We start from the raw sequence: 15,411 nt of genomic DNA on the forward strand, positions 1-15,411 counted from the left end.
ACAGTTCTGTACAATTCGATGAAAGGACTTCGCAGAACAAAGTAGAATTTGTTCAATTAGTTGCTATTATATAGTCTTTAGTTTAGTCGTCCAACATAATATTAATGTACACTTAATACACCGGAATATACGAAATAATTACTTGGTCATTGTTATTCCGTTGTCGATAACATAAAAGAAACCCAATACCTACATCAGTTGTACAGATTTCGTATTTGATATAATAACCAGGAGACATAATACGAAAATGAGCTCAATAACGAACGCGCACTGGTCTCTCGTATTGAAAAGATTAATATAAATATAAATGCTTGTAGCTAAGTCAGGTACGTTTTATAAAAGGTTAGATAACGCAATTATCCGGACTCTTACAATGAGATACTCGTACCAAAGCTTCACTTTCTATCTACAAAATTGTTGTTCTTACCATCAAAGAATTTTTATTCTTTTTCATCGTTTCCTTCAGAATTCCACTCGCTTTTTGTGCAAATTCTTGGCGTGCAAGGAATGTACGCCACACAAACCACGCGTACGGATTACACGGACTTTTCTCTTTGAAAAAATCCGTCATCTGTGGAAATGTGTAGCAAATAAATATTAATTATTAATATTACGTTCTTCATTCACATTAGCTGTGTTTTCTCCAGTCAAGTGCCTATTACGAAATTCTCTTTATAGCAAATTATATTGTAATTTTGTTTTTCATCCTTATTTGCCACTCGTATACAAGTGCCTATTTAGAACAAGAGCCTTAATAATCATTTCATTTTGTTTCACAAAAAATTTGGCTTAATCGTGTCTATATTTGAGTGTGTACTCTATACAGATACAGACGTCGGCCATGTATAGACTTCAAAACAAATAAACGAAATAAAATTAACGTTTCTGCTTACTGTAGACTATATAATTAATATTTATAAAAACACATGAAAAGAGTACAACCAAGTTCCTTGCCTATTCTTGTTACTTGAATCTGCATAGCAATATGGAGATAAATCAAACAATGATGTATTCTTTCCATATTTTAAGGGCTTTTACCGTATTTTGTTACATCATCCCCATGGTATCCTGCGCGTTCCCGTGTTATACAATAAACCAGTTTACAATGCACTTTAACAAAACAATGACTATTCAAAATTGCTTAAAATAGAATGTATTTAAGTAATAAAAATATTTCTATTCAGTATATAGTGAAGAGACGGAAAAAAATAAATGACAACGCTCAGTAATACATTCCCTCAAAGTAGAAATTACCTCCAATAACAAACTACTTAGGCCAAGACAAAGAAAATGAAATATAAACAGTTCGTAATAACGTAATGGAACCTCTGTACACATTTTGAAAGCCAAAAGCCAAATTAATCTTCTATTCGTAAAACATACCTTCTTTCACGGAAATAAGACACTAATTATCTATGTAATCACTATACTGAAATAAAAACTTTAAATTAAGCTAAAAAGGACTTCTATCCAGAGCCGTAAAACACATTAATAGAAAAAAAATCGTTTAATTATTTTGAACACGAATGAAAACATAATGAATAAACATACATAAGAATTGGCCTTTGGCCTCATCACTTGTTCAAATAGGAAGAAGTATAAACGTAGACTAGGCTGTATGGTCTAAGGATCTTTGCCTGTTTCATCACTGAAAAGGAGATGGACGAATATGGAAAAAAAAAATTTATTGACATCGGTCGTAAATGTTAGAAGGGAATTTAGAAATAAAAAAATATATTAATTAGTGCTTTTTTCCGTGATGTTCCATACGTTTGTGAGTGTTGTTTTCCATTGTATTCTTTTATGGTGGAATGTAGTAGTACTAAAGTTAGTGCACAGCATTTTATCGGTAGAACTTCGTCGACAAACGCTGACCGCAATGGCTGTCAATGCCACACACTGAATACCCAGGTAGGACTTGGTGGTGAATTGTTTTAGCGTAAAATAAAGGGGTAAAGCAAGGAAAGGGGAAAGAGACTTCCTCCCTACTCTTAAAATGAAATAAAGCTTATTTGATATTAAAGCAACGTATTATAGTAAGTACCCACTAATATTCTAATACACATTTATATTATATATGGTACGTTTTTTTCAATCGGGATTTTTTTATGGCAATAATGACTACTAACACTAGCCCTCGGCTTTACTTTGTATATATATTTACATAAGCTCTTTACTCTACGAGTCTAGAATATTAAGCCAACGATTAGAACAAAGTACATTACTTCAATATAAACTATATTCAACACTAAACTATGCACATTTTGCAGTATAAATACTGGACAACTAAACTTATGTATGATCATAAACGTATATATGATGATACATATAAAAATCGCCTAGAATAATACAAAAGAATATGGTAATTAATACAATTATACGTATTATTTTGGTAGAGACTCGCGACATCCAATTAAGGCAGCGTGATAAACGACAAGAAAAACTTGAAATAAAGAATAGGTACTCGAAATAAAATGCTATACATACCTAGCTAACATATAAATAGTAGGGTATAGAAGGGTAGGTACCTTTCTCATTCTGTTATAGAAAATAACTTTAGAAATATCCAAGTGAAAACTTTACCCTTTCTGTACTTGCGATTCGCAGTTCAATTTCCATCCCCCGTTGTATTCACATAATCTATTCAGACGCGAAATTCGCCTCCCGATGACAAATCGACAGTATGAATGGCATGTACAGAAAATAAGGCAAGAAAACGTGCTGAGTCAACACGAAGGAACGACCGACAATAGGTGCTATTATTAATAGATAGGACCATGGCTAGTGCAATGCAGACGAAACAAGATGTAAATCTTTATATACTATAAAACGAATCGTGTGAAACCTCTCTTTGCTATATTAATAAGTTAGATGTGGTATTACTAATCTGTAAAAGATATCGCGATTGTATTGTATTGGAAAATCTTTATATAATGATAATGTAAGTGATAGATATATATACATAGAAGACTATGTTTGTTAGAATTTACCTGTATCTGTCTGTGCGTTGATAAAATCTGCCTATAATAGTAAATTTTTTCTTATTATTTTGTGAATTTCAAAAGATTGCTTGTAGCAAAAAATAATGAACTACTTTTATTCCGGTACATAATCTTATAAAAATAAAATAAAATATATAAATAACCCTGGACAATGAACAGCATCTAGTCCCGCGGTAAGCAGAGCTTGTGATATGGTACATACATAATATATATAGGAAATACCAAAACCGATACAATAATCATATCATGAATACAAATGTTCACCGTGCGAGGAATCGAACCTGCGACCATTGGAAGTAAAGCGGTGTGCTAAACCGCTACAACGATGCCGACAACTCAACAATGCTCAAGTTATTACAGTAATTTGAGGTGAAATGATAAGGAATCTATATATGGTATCATATAATCTCAGCAATATCATATGATCACCTACATACATAGTGAAAGTAATATTTTTTTGGTACCCTTAGTATTTCTTACCATATTAATATATATTTGCTTACTTGATTTCTTTTGTCATCTCAAGTACTATTCAACATAGTTTACATAAGAAATACCTGATAACATTTCAATATACAAAGGCAGATTTATCTCACAGAGGAATCTCTTTCAGTCAACATTTGAAAAGCTGTGAGAAATATACGTGTATACGTAGGTTAATCGAGAGTGATGTGAATTTATATTAGTAGAAAATTATTATTGTGTTTGTTTGTTTTTTTGTAATAATTTGTTGTACAATAAAAGGAAAGATAAGGGGATACAAAGACAAAGACTTGAAAAATAAAGAGGGATTTCTTCCAATCAACCTTACAGTGACTGAGATGTACTGTGGAGAAGTGGAAATAGGTACAATAATACGAGTCACAATGAAATATATACACAAATTTATGCAAACAGATGTAAATTACTATATTATAAATAATAAGAATATCTATTAGTAGTATAGATTTATTATCTGAGTGAAAAATATAATTACTTGATTATATATTTTTCATGATCATCATAATTATTATATAGTATAAAACAAAGTTGCTGTCGCTGTCTGTCCCTATGTATGCTTTAATCTTTAATACTACGCAACGGATTTTGAAGCGGTTTTTTTTAATATAATAGATAGAGTGATTTAAGAGGAAGTTTTATATATATAATAATACATGCACACCACTGCGAAGCCGGAGCGAGTACTTAGTTATAATATAAAACGAACTATAGTTGCTAGAAACGATTTTTTCAAATAACCGAAAAGATTTGGAATACAGTAATGCGGTTTAAACCTAATGAAAATCCACATGAACGCAACTAAACAAATTAGTTACCTCAGACACATCTGATCTATAAATTTATTGTTCTGAAAACCGCGTTGACATTTTAATTATGCCACCCGGTTCGTAATTCGAAGGGACCGAATACGAAGTTCGTGCAAACAGAATTAAATTATGTTACTAATGTAATAGAATACAAAATATCCAAATTCTGTTGAAACATTTTATAGTTTGTAGTAGAGTCCAGTAGTAATATAACATCGAATGTTAATTAATTAACTAAGAACGTACGTTCCGAAGTATTCCACTGTAAAAATATGTCTGCGTGGATACCTTAATCCTACATGTAAATAATAAATAAATAAATAACCTGGACAAATATAACATTGCCATCTAGACCCACGGTAAGCAGAGCTTGTGTTACAGGTACAAGACAACTTATATAAACACTTATATTTTTTTTAATACATACATAGTATACATATTAAACATCCAGACAATCAAATAAATATCCTCATCACCTCACCTCACCCGCAACCATCGGAAGTGAAGCGGTGTACTAAACCGCTGGACCACAGAGGCCTACAAACTCTCTCTCATCTATAATAGCCGCATAGGCGCTGACTTTGTAAGCTATGTTTTGGTTGTAGTATGAGAAAAGCCAGTGAAATTCCAAGACAAGCACAGGGTGTTTCAATCCTCTAGAATGGTACTACGTGATATCACTGAAGTCATATTGTCAAATGATAACATGACTTCCGTAGTGCTATACATGTACATAGTCGACAGTATTCGGTTATCATTAGGTAGGCTGTCAGAAAAAAACCGTTCGTATTTACAATATATATACATAATAAATATGTAGCAGACTCTCAGTACAAGATACTCGTGGCTATGAATTTTCTCTCGTTGTTTTATGTGTGGATATAGTGTGGCATCTCACGCAGTAACACATTTTATTAATGGATGTAAATTCTTGGGACGTACATGTAAAGTATTTCTGACATCTCGCCTAAGTGTTTACTTGCGGCTGATGGCACAGTAGTATTCCTTAACTCACTTAAATGTATCATTATTATATATACTAGAGTTTTTGAGCTATCTGAGAATGAAGATATTGTAGTACTGTGACGCTTCGAACGATTGGGCGTAGGGTTTAAAATCTAGTTTTATATTTCATGCAAGCAATGGAAAAGTAATATTTTATTTTTAACTCAAAATGCCAGGAATTTAACATGAGGATTTCCAAGGGGAACAGTGTGGAGGACAACCAGATATGATATATTCCTAGCAATGGGGTTATTAATCCACATTCCAAAAAAAAGGGTATACAATTAATAGAAATATTTATAAATAGAATGCTGAAACACATGTTTTTCAGAAAGATTGTAGAAATATCTATAAAAAGCAAACGAATTTGAGTTTTAATAACCGAAATTACAATTGAATAATACTATAAGCAAATAAACACAGTATATCTTACTTTCATATACATTGACTATGTATATGAAAGTAAGATATACTGTGTTTATAAAGAGAAGCAAGCAAACATTTTCTTTTGATAAAAATTAATTAAAAATGTTAGGAAACAATAGCCTAATAGGGAGGGTCCCTATTAGGCTATATTAATGAAATACATCAACGAAATATGAACATATAAAGTACTGTATTCACTTCCTTGTCAATGCTTCTGATTACCCCATCTAGGCTATCATGAAAGTATGTTAAATTATTTTGTATTGTTTAAGGTGGAATCCGAAGGTGGCGGCCCATCATCTCCGCCTGCTCTACCCTTGTGCCCGTCTGGTAGACCAGACGCAGACGTTCAACCGCTGCTTGGTGATGGTAAGTAATTAAACAATAGCTACCTTTCCTAGTACTCTTTTTCACGCTAGAAAGAGTGTGTATGTAACAACGTCGCGCACGCCGCCTGATCATGCATTCCCGCGTTCATCAATCGTGCGTGCTTTAATGATTTTTTTTAATAATTAATTATTGTAAAATGGCGCATATCTGTCTATAGAGCAAAGATGTAATTGTAGTCATCGATGAATTATGAATATTAAACTTGTCTTTGGGAAATAAAATAAATATTAAAAAGTAACGACACGAAACAATGCGCTATTACACATGAAAGAGTTAGTACAAAAAACATATAGGAACTAATGCTCAGGAATGCGCGTATGGCCTTTCCAGCGTGCGTTAGATCGCTCGTGAAAAAATGTTTATTGTAAAAACAGGTTTACGTATTACGGATTGTATACATATAATGGGGAATAGTGGTCGAGCAACACCTGAGGGATACTACGACAGTCACATCATGACGTGAAGTATGTGCTTTTGATTCTAAGTATATCCTATGTTGGACATAGGCATCGGTACTTTAAATAAGCGGGCCAGTTAAAAATGTACCCTTTAGATTTTACAAAGTTGCTTTCATTAGTCCTCTCTATGGTTTACATACTATGAAGTATATGTAATAAATAATAAGGTGCTGAAGCAAAGGAACTTAGTTTCTACAAATCCTATACATGGACCTAACGCGTTGTCATTCCTAAAGACTAAAGTCCCGGACTAATTGCGAACTATCATTAATACAACTTCAGAAAAGTTTCATGAATGGCAATAATGAGCATCTATTTCGTCATGTCAATTTGGCTCATTTTTACTTGATCTGAATATCTCAATTGTATTGTATATTTAAATTTATGATTTTGTTTACAATAGACAAACAAAATTACTAACAATACTAACACCTTATACAAGACTACGTTCTGTTAGTATCATTTTCCGTCTCAAATGAAGACATAAGAACAATAATATGAAACAGTAAATTAAAATAAAATAAAATACTCTTTAATATTGGTTTAAAATTACACTAATGGATGCAAGTACTACGCAAACCCTATATTTCGTCATAAAATAAAATATATTTTCTTTCTTTTTTTTCTTACACTAATCATCTGCTCCCCCGAGATAATGACAAATGACCTGTCCAAACATCAGCTTCAGGGAACCATCAGCAACATTTCTGTAGCCATTCGTCGGCTGCGGAAAAGTTTGAAGTATTTTGTACTGAAACTAGATAAGGCTTTTACCCGCTGGCTTAACCGTTTTTATGCTTCTTTGTTGACCTTTGAGTATTAGGAATTATCTGTAAATGCTATCAGGCAATATATATGTAATAGAAAAGTACTCTTCGAACTACCTATGTTTATACAGCAATGACACCAGGTGACGCATCGGTTCACAAAAAAACTAAACATCAGTGCATGAGAGTGTATGTGAAAGATATAATTTACTTAAAAAACAAAGCTGGAAATGTTAAGAAAAGAAATTATATAATTCCTGGAATCTGAACAAAAGTAATTTCCTCGCGTATTTTTCATCTCGAGCACATTATTGTCTACGGAAAAAAATACTCTACCTTCAGTATGCAGGGAAAAAAACTACACGCGAATAAACACTACACACTACATTTTTGTATTGATAGTAGTTATATAATAGAGAAAATGAATTTGTCTGTGGCGTTTAAAAATAAAAAAAAATTAAAGAGTAAGCTTTCCATTATACACTCGCAATATCGCTGCCGTTCGTGTAAAATGAAATTCAACTATTATTCAATACAAGCCACAAAAGGTAGCTGGAGTTGTAAAAAGGTTTTATTAACGAGTCCATTAATAAAATATAATAGCCCCGGGCCATATACGTGTACTACAGAAGCGTAATGTAAGCTAAATTCTTTTATCGGGCGTTCGCACTGATGCTGACAGGGGCATGTTGAATTTCTTTGAAATTATTAAATTGTCCTTCGTGTGAGGTTCAAGTGGCTGTCACTTTTAACTCACTTCAAATAAAATTCAAACTCAAAAGCATTTATTCATGTTTAGGGTATTTTAGCTACTTACCTCTGATTCAATGGGCTGGTGAATTAGCATACTGCTTATTTTTCAATGATCGTGGGTTTCATTCTCGGACATCGCTATGTTTTAATATTTATTACAAAGTATGATTATTAGTTGAGTCGTATTCATAATACAGCTTGTATTATAAGTAGCTGCTTAGTTTAGGACTACATAATTGGGTATACATTATTATCTGTACTTATTTATGATATAGATTTTGTGTACCTTCTTTTTGAAAAAGTCATTCATCTATTCCTTATTTAAGAATATTAATATAAGACATTTCCGTTTACTTAAGCGGGCCCAAATGTGTCAAAGTGTTCAATGTAGCTTTATTTACTCATTTATTTATTGAGCTTGTAATTTAGGTACCAGGTGGTGTAACGTGAAACGCGATAAAATTTTGTAATGGAATTAGGAAATAAAAAAGTAATCTTATCGCTCCGTGCCGATCTATAACTAATGATCTTTATAGATCCCTTCCATCTACTATTCGATATATATATTTATTTATCGAATATTAGAGTTGACTGAGTGCACAAAGATGTTTTTCTTTATATACGCTGCTGTAAATCTTACTTTCAAAATTGAACTTAATTCTTAGTAATAGCAACACGGTACTTTCCATGATATTATTACTGCTACTTACCATACCATTTCAATAAACATAAAACTTTATACTGAAATGCAATCATTTTACGAAACGGTCGGCTACGTACGTATAATGATCAATTCTACATTTTGCAGCGACATATACGACATTTCATTAAACTGAAACGAGCCCGGCAGTGAGTACTCGTTCAAAAGTTACACGGTTATACTAACAAGAGAAGTTAAATAAAAGCTTGTAATTAGCTGGGGCCAGAGTTGGCCAAACATTACATTCAATGGCAGCACACTCTCATAACAAGTGAACTGAACATGTGTTTCTCTGTAACTTGTGCGAAATTAACAATTATAGTTTGCACAGCGTCACACCCCTGGGGCACGCGTACCCTACATGTAGCTAAGTAAAACTGGCGTCCAATATAAAGCCACCATAAAGATATACACTATACTAAGAAATTTGTTTAGAACATAATATATATATATGCGACTTTATCAGTCAATGGAGAAGTCAGAGGGATTGAGACAATACTGACCGTGTGAACATTTCGCTGGGTTACATTCGACTCCTACATGGAGCGAACCTACCGCTACCTCTCGGATTAGTTGACCTGAGTTCGGTTTATAGTATGACAATTAAAACTAAACAGTATGGGACATAGTTTGTAATAATAATAATCGTAATGTGTTACGGTCCACATTAGCTAATCAGTTGACAATTAATTATTCACAATTTCGCTTTGGACTCGTGTGCCCACGTTCTCGTCAAGTTGGACGCATGTCCTTATGCTCTTTGGAAATAATTAATTCACGGTATAATTATTCATGTTTCCATTCCATGAACAGAGTCCGAATGGTATTATCTTTTAAGGTCCAGCGAAGGCCGGATTATGCGAGCTCTTTACGCCCAGATAAATTTAAGTGCTTAGGGCCCATCCAGACTGAGAGTAGAGCAAATAACGAGGCGCTATCGCGCTGGTCGACATAAAGAATATGACTGCTTCGAACGATGTGCTAAGGCACTACTTCATGAATTAGAAGAAATGCAAACTCAATTACATTATTTAAACACTCTTTTCAAGCATTATCCGATGTTAGAAGAACTTCTTTTGCTTTAACACTAAATGACGTTTCTACGTTTATCTATATATATATTCTTCCATCTATTAGTGTTGTATGTTTCTTTATGGATCTATATTTTATGTCCCGTTATACTATACAAAGGTAAGTCGATATAATACATAATACTCGTATGTACCACTCAGAAGATCGTAACATATTATTATAACAATGAAGTAAATTTATATTATGCACTGCCATACTTTAATTAAATATTCTAGAAAGTCTGATTCCGTAATTTTTATTATTCACAAACTCATGGATATTATACAAATATGTGTATAACTTTTATTTGAAATAGGTAGTCTTTTCTCCGGTCACCGCTTCATATCTATTCTTTGCTTTCACTATATCTTGAATGTTATGGTAGAACAACAAAAAATACTTTTTAAAGTGTAAACAAACCATATTCTCTATAAGGATTTGTTTTCATAGCTCTTTTGTTTAACACAACTTTTGTTAAATACAAAGTGTTCTGTTTGTACTTACTTTAGTGGCAGTCATTTGCGAATTCAAATATTATTATTAAATTAAGTTAATTTGTATTAAGATTTTTTTCTATATCATATAATGCGGTACATATAAAAAGTTCCTATCATTAAATATACCGAAACAAGTTTCTTACTTGTTTGAATAGAAGTGTTTAATGGTTTTATAGATAGCTCGAGCAACTTTAATTAAAAGCCTCTTAGTTCAACATCGATGCCTTAAATACAGTTTTAGTGTTTATTTAATGAATTTTAATTTTACATAAACCTCTATTTAAATGTTTTAAACAATTCTAAGATAGGAATTAGTCTTCCTTAATAGAACTTAAAGGAACATATATTTTACAGGATACTCGTCAAATTTTGAAGGTTCATTCACAGTTATGAATAGTCGAATAAAAGATGAGACAGAAAGGCAAATGAAATGAAAGTAATAATTTAATTATGATAAATTTACAAAAGTAACTCAATGATTCTGCTTAACAAAGAAAAATATCATTTTATAATGAACAAATCGTTTAATCGCGGAAAAACATAAGGAAGAGAATTTCTTATGAGGCTTTGAGAGCTTTCTAGTCTCGAAGTCGATTCTAAAAGAAATGAAGGGGAAATATTTGAATTGCTAATTGAAGAGCCGCGGTGACGGTCGCGCAAATGGAAAAAAGGTTGCGCACCGAGGTGACCTCCCCTGCCTCCCTACTCGTCCTGGTGAACAGAAAAGCCGATCTCGATAGCTTCATCCGAATTACTCCATCATTTGATGCCATCGGCACTTTCTAAATATGTAATCTACATATCTAAAATTGTGGTACTCTAATAAATAATTTTGAATTTAAATCTAAAATATCTAAACTACATTTATCATGAAATAGATTTGGTAACCTACACATACTATATTTTTGCAGTGATTCTATGCGTGTAAACTAATTTGTTACATAGTATATAAATGTATATAACTAATAATAAATAGGGGCGATTATACCCGGGAATGTTGCGTCATTTATTGGCTGCTTTCCTAGCTGACTTTCTTTTTTTTTGTCTTTTTGGAATTCTATTGACAAACAACGTCATGATGTGACGTTTGTCTTGCCCTTCATGCGTTACACCTGAGACTATCCTTCCATACCTTTTAATGTTACTGCTTTTATATAGCGTACTATCGTACGCTCACCTACTAAAGAAACCACACGCTGTACCTACGAACCGCCAACCGGCGGACCAGGGCTAGGGATTGGGAATGCTAACGCAACCTCTTAACTCCGGCAGCCCTGATCCTGTAGATGGCTTAAGGCAGGCCCCACTTCGTAGTTAGGGTGACTCATTTCGCGTTATTCAATTGTAGAAGCGTCTTTGTACACCCGCACGCCTCCGGCCCATTTGATTTCCCTCACTACCCTATCTACAACTCGAACTCGGTTTACAATAAGTTGCTAAATTGTAGAAATGACACAGGTACGCAGGTAAAAAATCTACTTCATTATGATTATCACAATTAGTAACTAATTATAAGTTCGTGTAATTTATCGTTATAAACGAGTTACATTCCTGAACTAAACAGTAAAGTTAGAACGGTAATAAACTGTGTTACCATGATCGTCGGTGGCTTACACAGCCAGAGGAATAATACAATTACTATCGGCAAAGTAATGTACTTTGCGTCCGTTGGCTGACTCGGCTGTTGCTCGTCCACTGTCACTTAGTTGCAATTTGTGCCATCCACCAATCAGTACTGCCACCGAAATAACCAAACGCGAACGTTACCATCAAAAGCTGTACACGTACAGTCCACTATATAGCGACAAAATTGCATTACCCTACGGAATACGAATTCAATTTTATATACAGTCATGATGATAATGTAGTTACAACACTTTTATACTTTGCTAGCGAACAGCGTCTCGCTTAGCTCAGCTGCTTTTATAATAGGGATCTTTGTTATTTTTTATAACATGCAGCCTACGTTACACGCTGCTATTTTATAGATTTTTAAAAAATTGTATAAGTATTTCCTCATATACTTCTAATATATTCACTTCATGATATTTTAGCAAATTAATATATTAATTATTTCCTTTTTTCTCCCCATTAGGTCATACAAATAGCCCAGGGCTACCTCTCTAAGCGCTATGTAGTTGCAATCTAAGCGGAACAAAAGCTAGAATTATACTGCAATATTTTTTTTATTAATATATATAATAGTTTATTTAAAAAGAGCCATCAGTGCATTTACTTTATAGATAATATATTGTTATATTACATAATATAAACGAAAGGGTTACTAAATTATAACACGTTTTGTATAATGACTAATATGCAGCAAAATATTATTTTGTTGAACCATCACTGCCAAATCACACTTAAGCAATAAATTTCATTTCATTTCAATCAGTCCGATTGAGTTCTTAAAAGTCACTATATTGTAGAATAAAGTCGACGTCTCGAGAATCTAATGAAAGTAATTCACATTCGTTTATCCAATTAAATGAGAAAAGAACTAAGTATTCTACGAGTGTACACATTGAGGCACTCTATAGAATTACCAATTAACTGACATCGTTAAAAATTTAACCGAGCATTCTTTCCTGAAATATATTTCTTGTTCGAGGCGTGCGATTCTTACTTTGTTCTCTGTGGAGTGAACTGTCGCGCCGAAATTAAGCGCGCCCTTCAAACACAGAACAAACGACACGCGACTCTGTTTCGCTAATTAATTATTGTCTGTTAACAATGTGAAGATGTAAACAGCAGTGATAATGCTTCGTGGACTAGACAATGCCACCCCAACTTAAACTTCGAGGGTTGCACGTTCCAATCTCATTAAAAATTGACTATATACTTAGTTTCAATTCTAATTTCTTATTGATTCGCCATTATATTTCTGATTAATTTGCCATTGATAAAAACATTGGGGAAAAATCAAAATTAATTCAAGAGTAGTAGTATTAGCCCGTTGTGTTGTATTTATTTTAATATACGATTACGAACTATGTTCGACAAGTGTGTTGCGTTGAACATCAACAGTTGTCTATGTCTCTAACTAGCCCAACCGAGTTAATAATTGAAGATGTATTTTCGAAGAAAGAGACTGTTTTCACTGTATTTCAATTGTCAAATATTGTTCCAAAAATTCAACACGGAATGTACATTCTTTAATTTGAAAATTAGATTATCATAATCGGCTGTAAATTGGTTGTTATATAAATTGGCCAGAATGTCGCTTAATAGTCTTAGATATTTTATATTACGCAATCATGACCAATAAGATTCTAAAATATTGGTCTAAAAATAGATATTAAACTCGAGGTATTTTTCTTAAATTTGTTGGAATAAATAAGAGAAAGGTTTATAACGGTGTAGTTTGTTATATATAAATAAATAACCCTGGACAATTAACACAGCACCATATAATCCCACGGTAAGCAGAGCATGTGTTATAGGTATTAGACAACAGATATTAATACTTAGATACATATTTTTTATAGAAAACAACCGATACAAACAATCATACTCATGAATAGAAATGTTTGCTCCGCGCGAGGAATCGAAACCGCGACCATCAGAAGTAAAGCGGTGTACTAAATCGCTAGACCACCGAGGCCGTCAAATGATCAGTTATTGTACGATATTTGACAACAATCGGATCTCCAGTACATTTCTATCTCGTAATTCAGTTTCCTGTCTGCAAACCTAAGACAAAGACTCATCAACGCAACCCCATCAACTGGCATATGACGAACTCAGTGCATGGGTTGTATATAGGACTGTGATTGAGTCCTCGGGGGAACAACAAGCTATTAATACACCTGTCACTTCCACATACATTGGTTCCAGAATTTGCTATACGACACTATTCAGAATAGATAGTAGGCCCCGAAGGCATCTAAAGTGATGATGTTTCCGAAAATAGAATGACAATTTTGAGATATTTGTAGCACAATTCAACAACATTGCGGATTTTATTTGATATTTGGTGAGATGCTATAATAATATTTACCGTAAAACTTAATAATTTGTGATTATTAGATGGAGATTGCTTTGTAATTAAAAAAGCCGTGCCCTACTGAGTTGACTTAGGTTCATCTTAATTATTTTTGCGTTTATACAAAAATGTATATGCAATGGCGAAGAAAACAAAATATAACAATTGACCAATATTGTGGGTTTTGTTTGTGACATGCTACGAGTATGATATTATTTACCGTGAAACTTAACTGTTTGTGTTTATTAGGTAGGTAATAGCTTGTTGTAAAATTTGCTGGTTTATAATTAAAAAATGCATTAGTGAGTTAATTTGACTTAGACGGAAAGACAATGTATTCAAGTTAAAAAAACTTTGCGATTTTATAGAAATATATTTCAAATCTGGTGAAAGAAAGAAAATCTAACCAAACTAGTCAGACATACAGTGGTAAGCTCACCACATCCCATATTGGACTCAACGATAAAACTCTGAACATGGCAAGTAGAGGCTTCAGTTTGACGTCGACGATTGACAATTCCTCTGTCAGCTCCATCTGGGTCATAATAGTTAGTATGATTTATATTTTTATTTTTATTATTGTGCTTAATACAAAACCTAACGAAACGACTGTAGCACAAAGTATTCCAATATTTACCCAATGCACGTAAATACTGAAATCTGTCCATTATCATCCCATATGGATGCCTACACTTATAAATATACACGTACAAAACCATGAAAACACCTATATTTACGACGGGACTTATCGCAACATTTTCAAAGTTGGTTAAAGAACATTCTTAGTACAGTCCTCTCCATAAATATTTGCTAAATAATGCTTAAATTTCAAACTTACGTGACGTATTTTAAGATATTACATTTTAGGATAGTTTTCTAATTACTTTCTTGTTAAAAAAAATATATTACAGTTTATCATTATATTCGGAAGGATTAATTTTAATTTTGACTACTTTATATCCATAATGTTGTGATAGGAATAGAAATAACATCGAATCGAATAAAGTTACTTTAAACACGTCTCGCAATGTAAATTTCGTCAATAAGACT

The 15,411-nt window shown here is 33.0% G+C and overlaps 1 protein-coding gene across 1 annotated transcript in view; it reads left to right on the forward strand.

Moving 5' to 3' along the window:
- The window catches only part of LOC131849101 (adenylate cyclase type 6), a 186,432-nt gene that overhangs the window by 70,525 nt on the left and 100,496 nt on the right, over window positions 1-15,411 (forward strand). The window contains exon 3 of the mRNA XM_059199091.1: window positions 6,013-6,109. Within this exon, the coding sequence (XP_059055074.1) occupies window positions 6,013-6,109 (97 nt within the window). The remainder of the gene's footprint in view (window positions 1-6,012; window positions 6,110-15,411) is intronic.

The sequence above is a fragment of the Achroia grisella genome, unplaced genomic scaffold, assembly GCF_030625045.1.
Source record: "Achroia grisella isolate CSIRO2021 unplaced genomic scaffold, CSIRO_AGI_Agris_v1 utg640, whole genome shotgun sequence".
Classification (NCBI taxonomy): Eukaryota; Metazoa; Arthropoda; class Insecta; order Lepidoptera; family Pyralidae; genus Achroia; species Achroia grisella.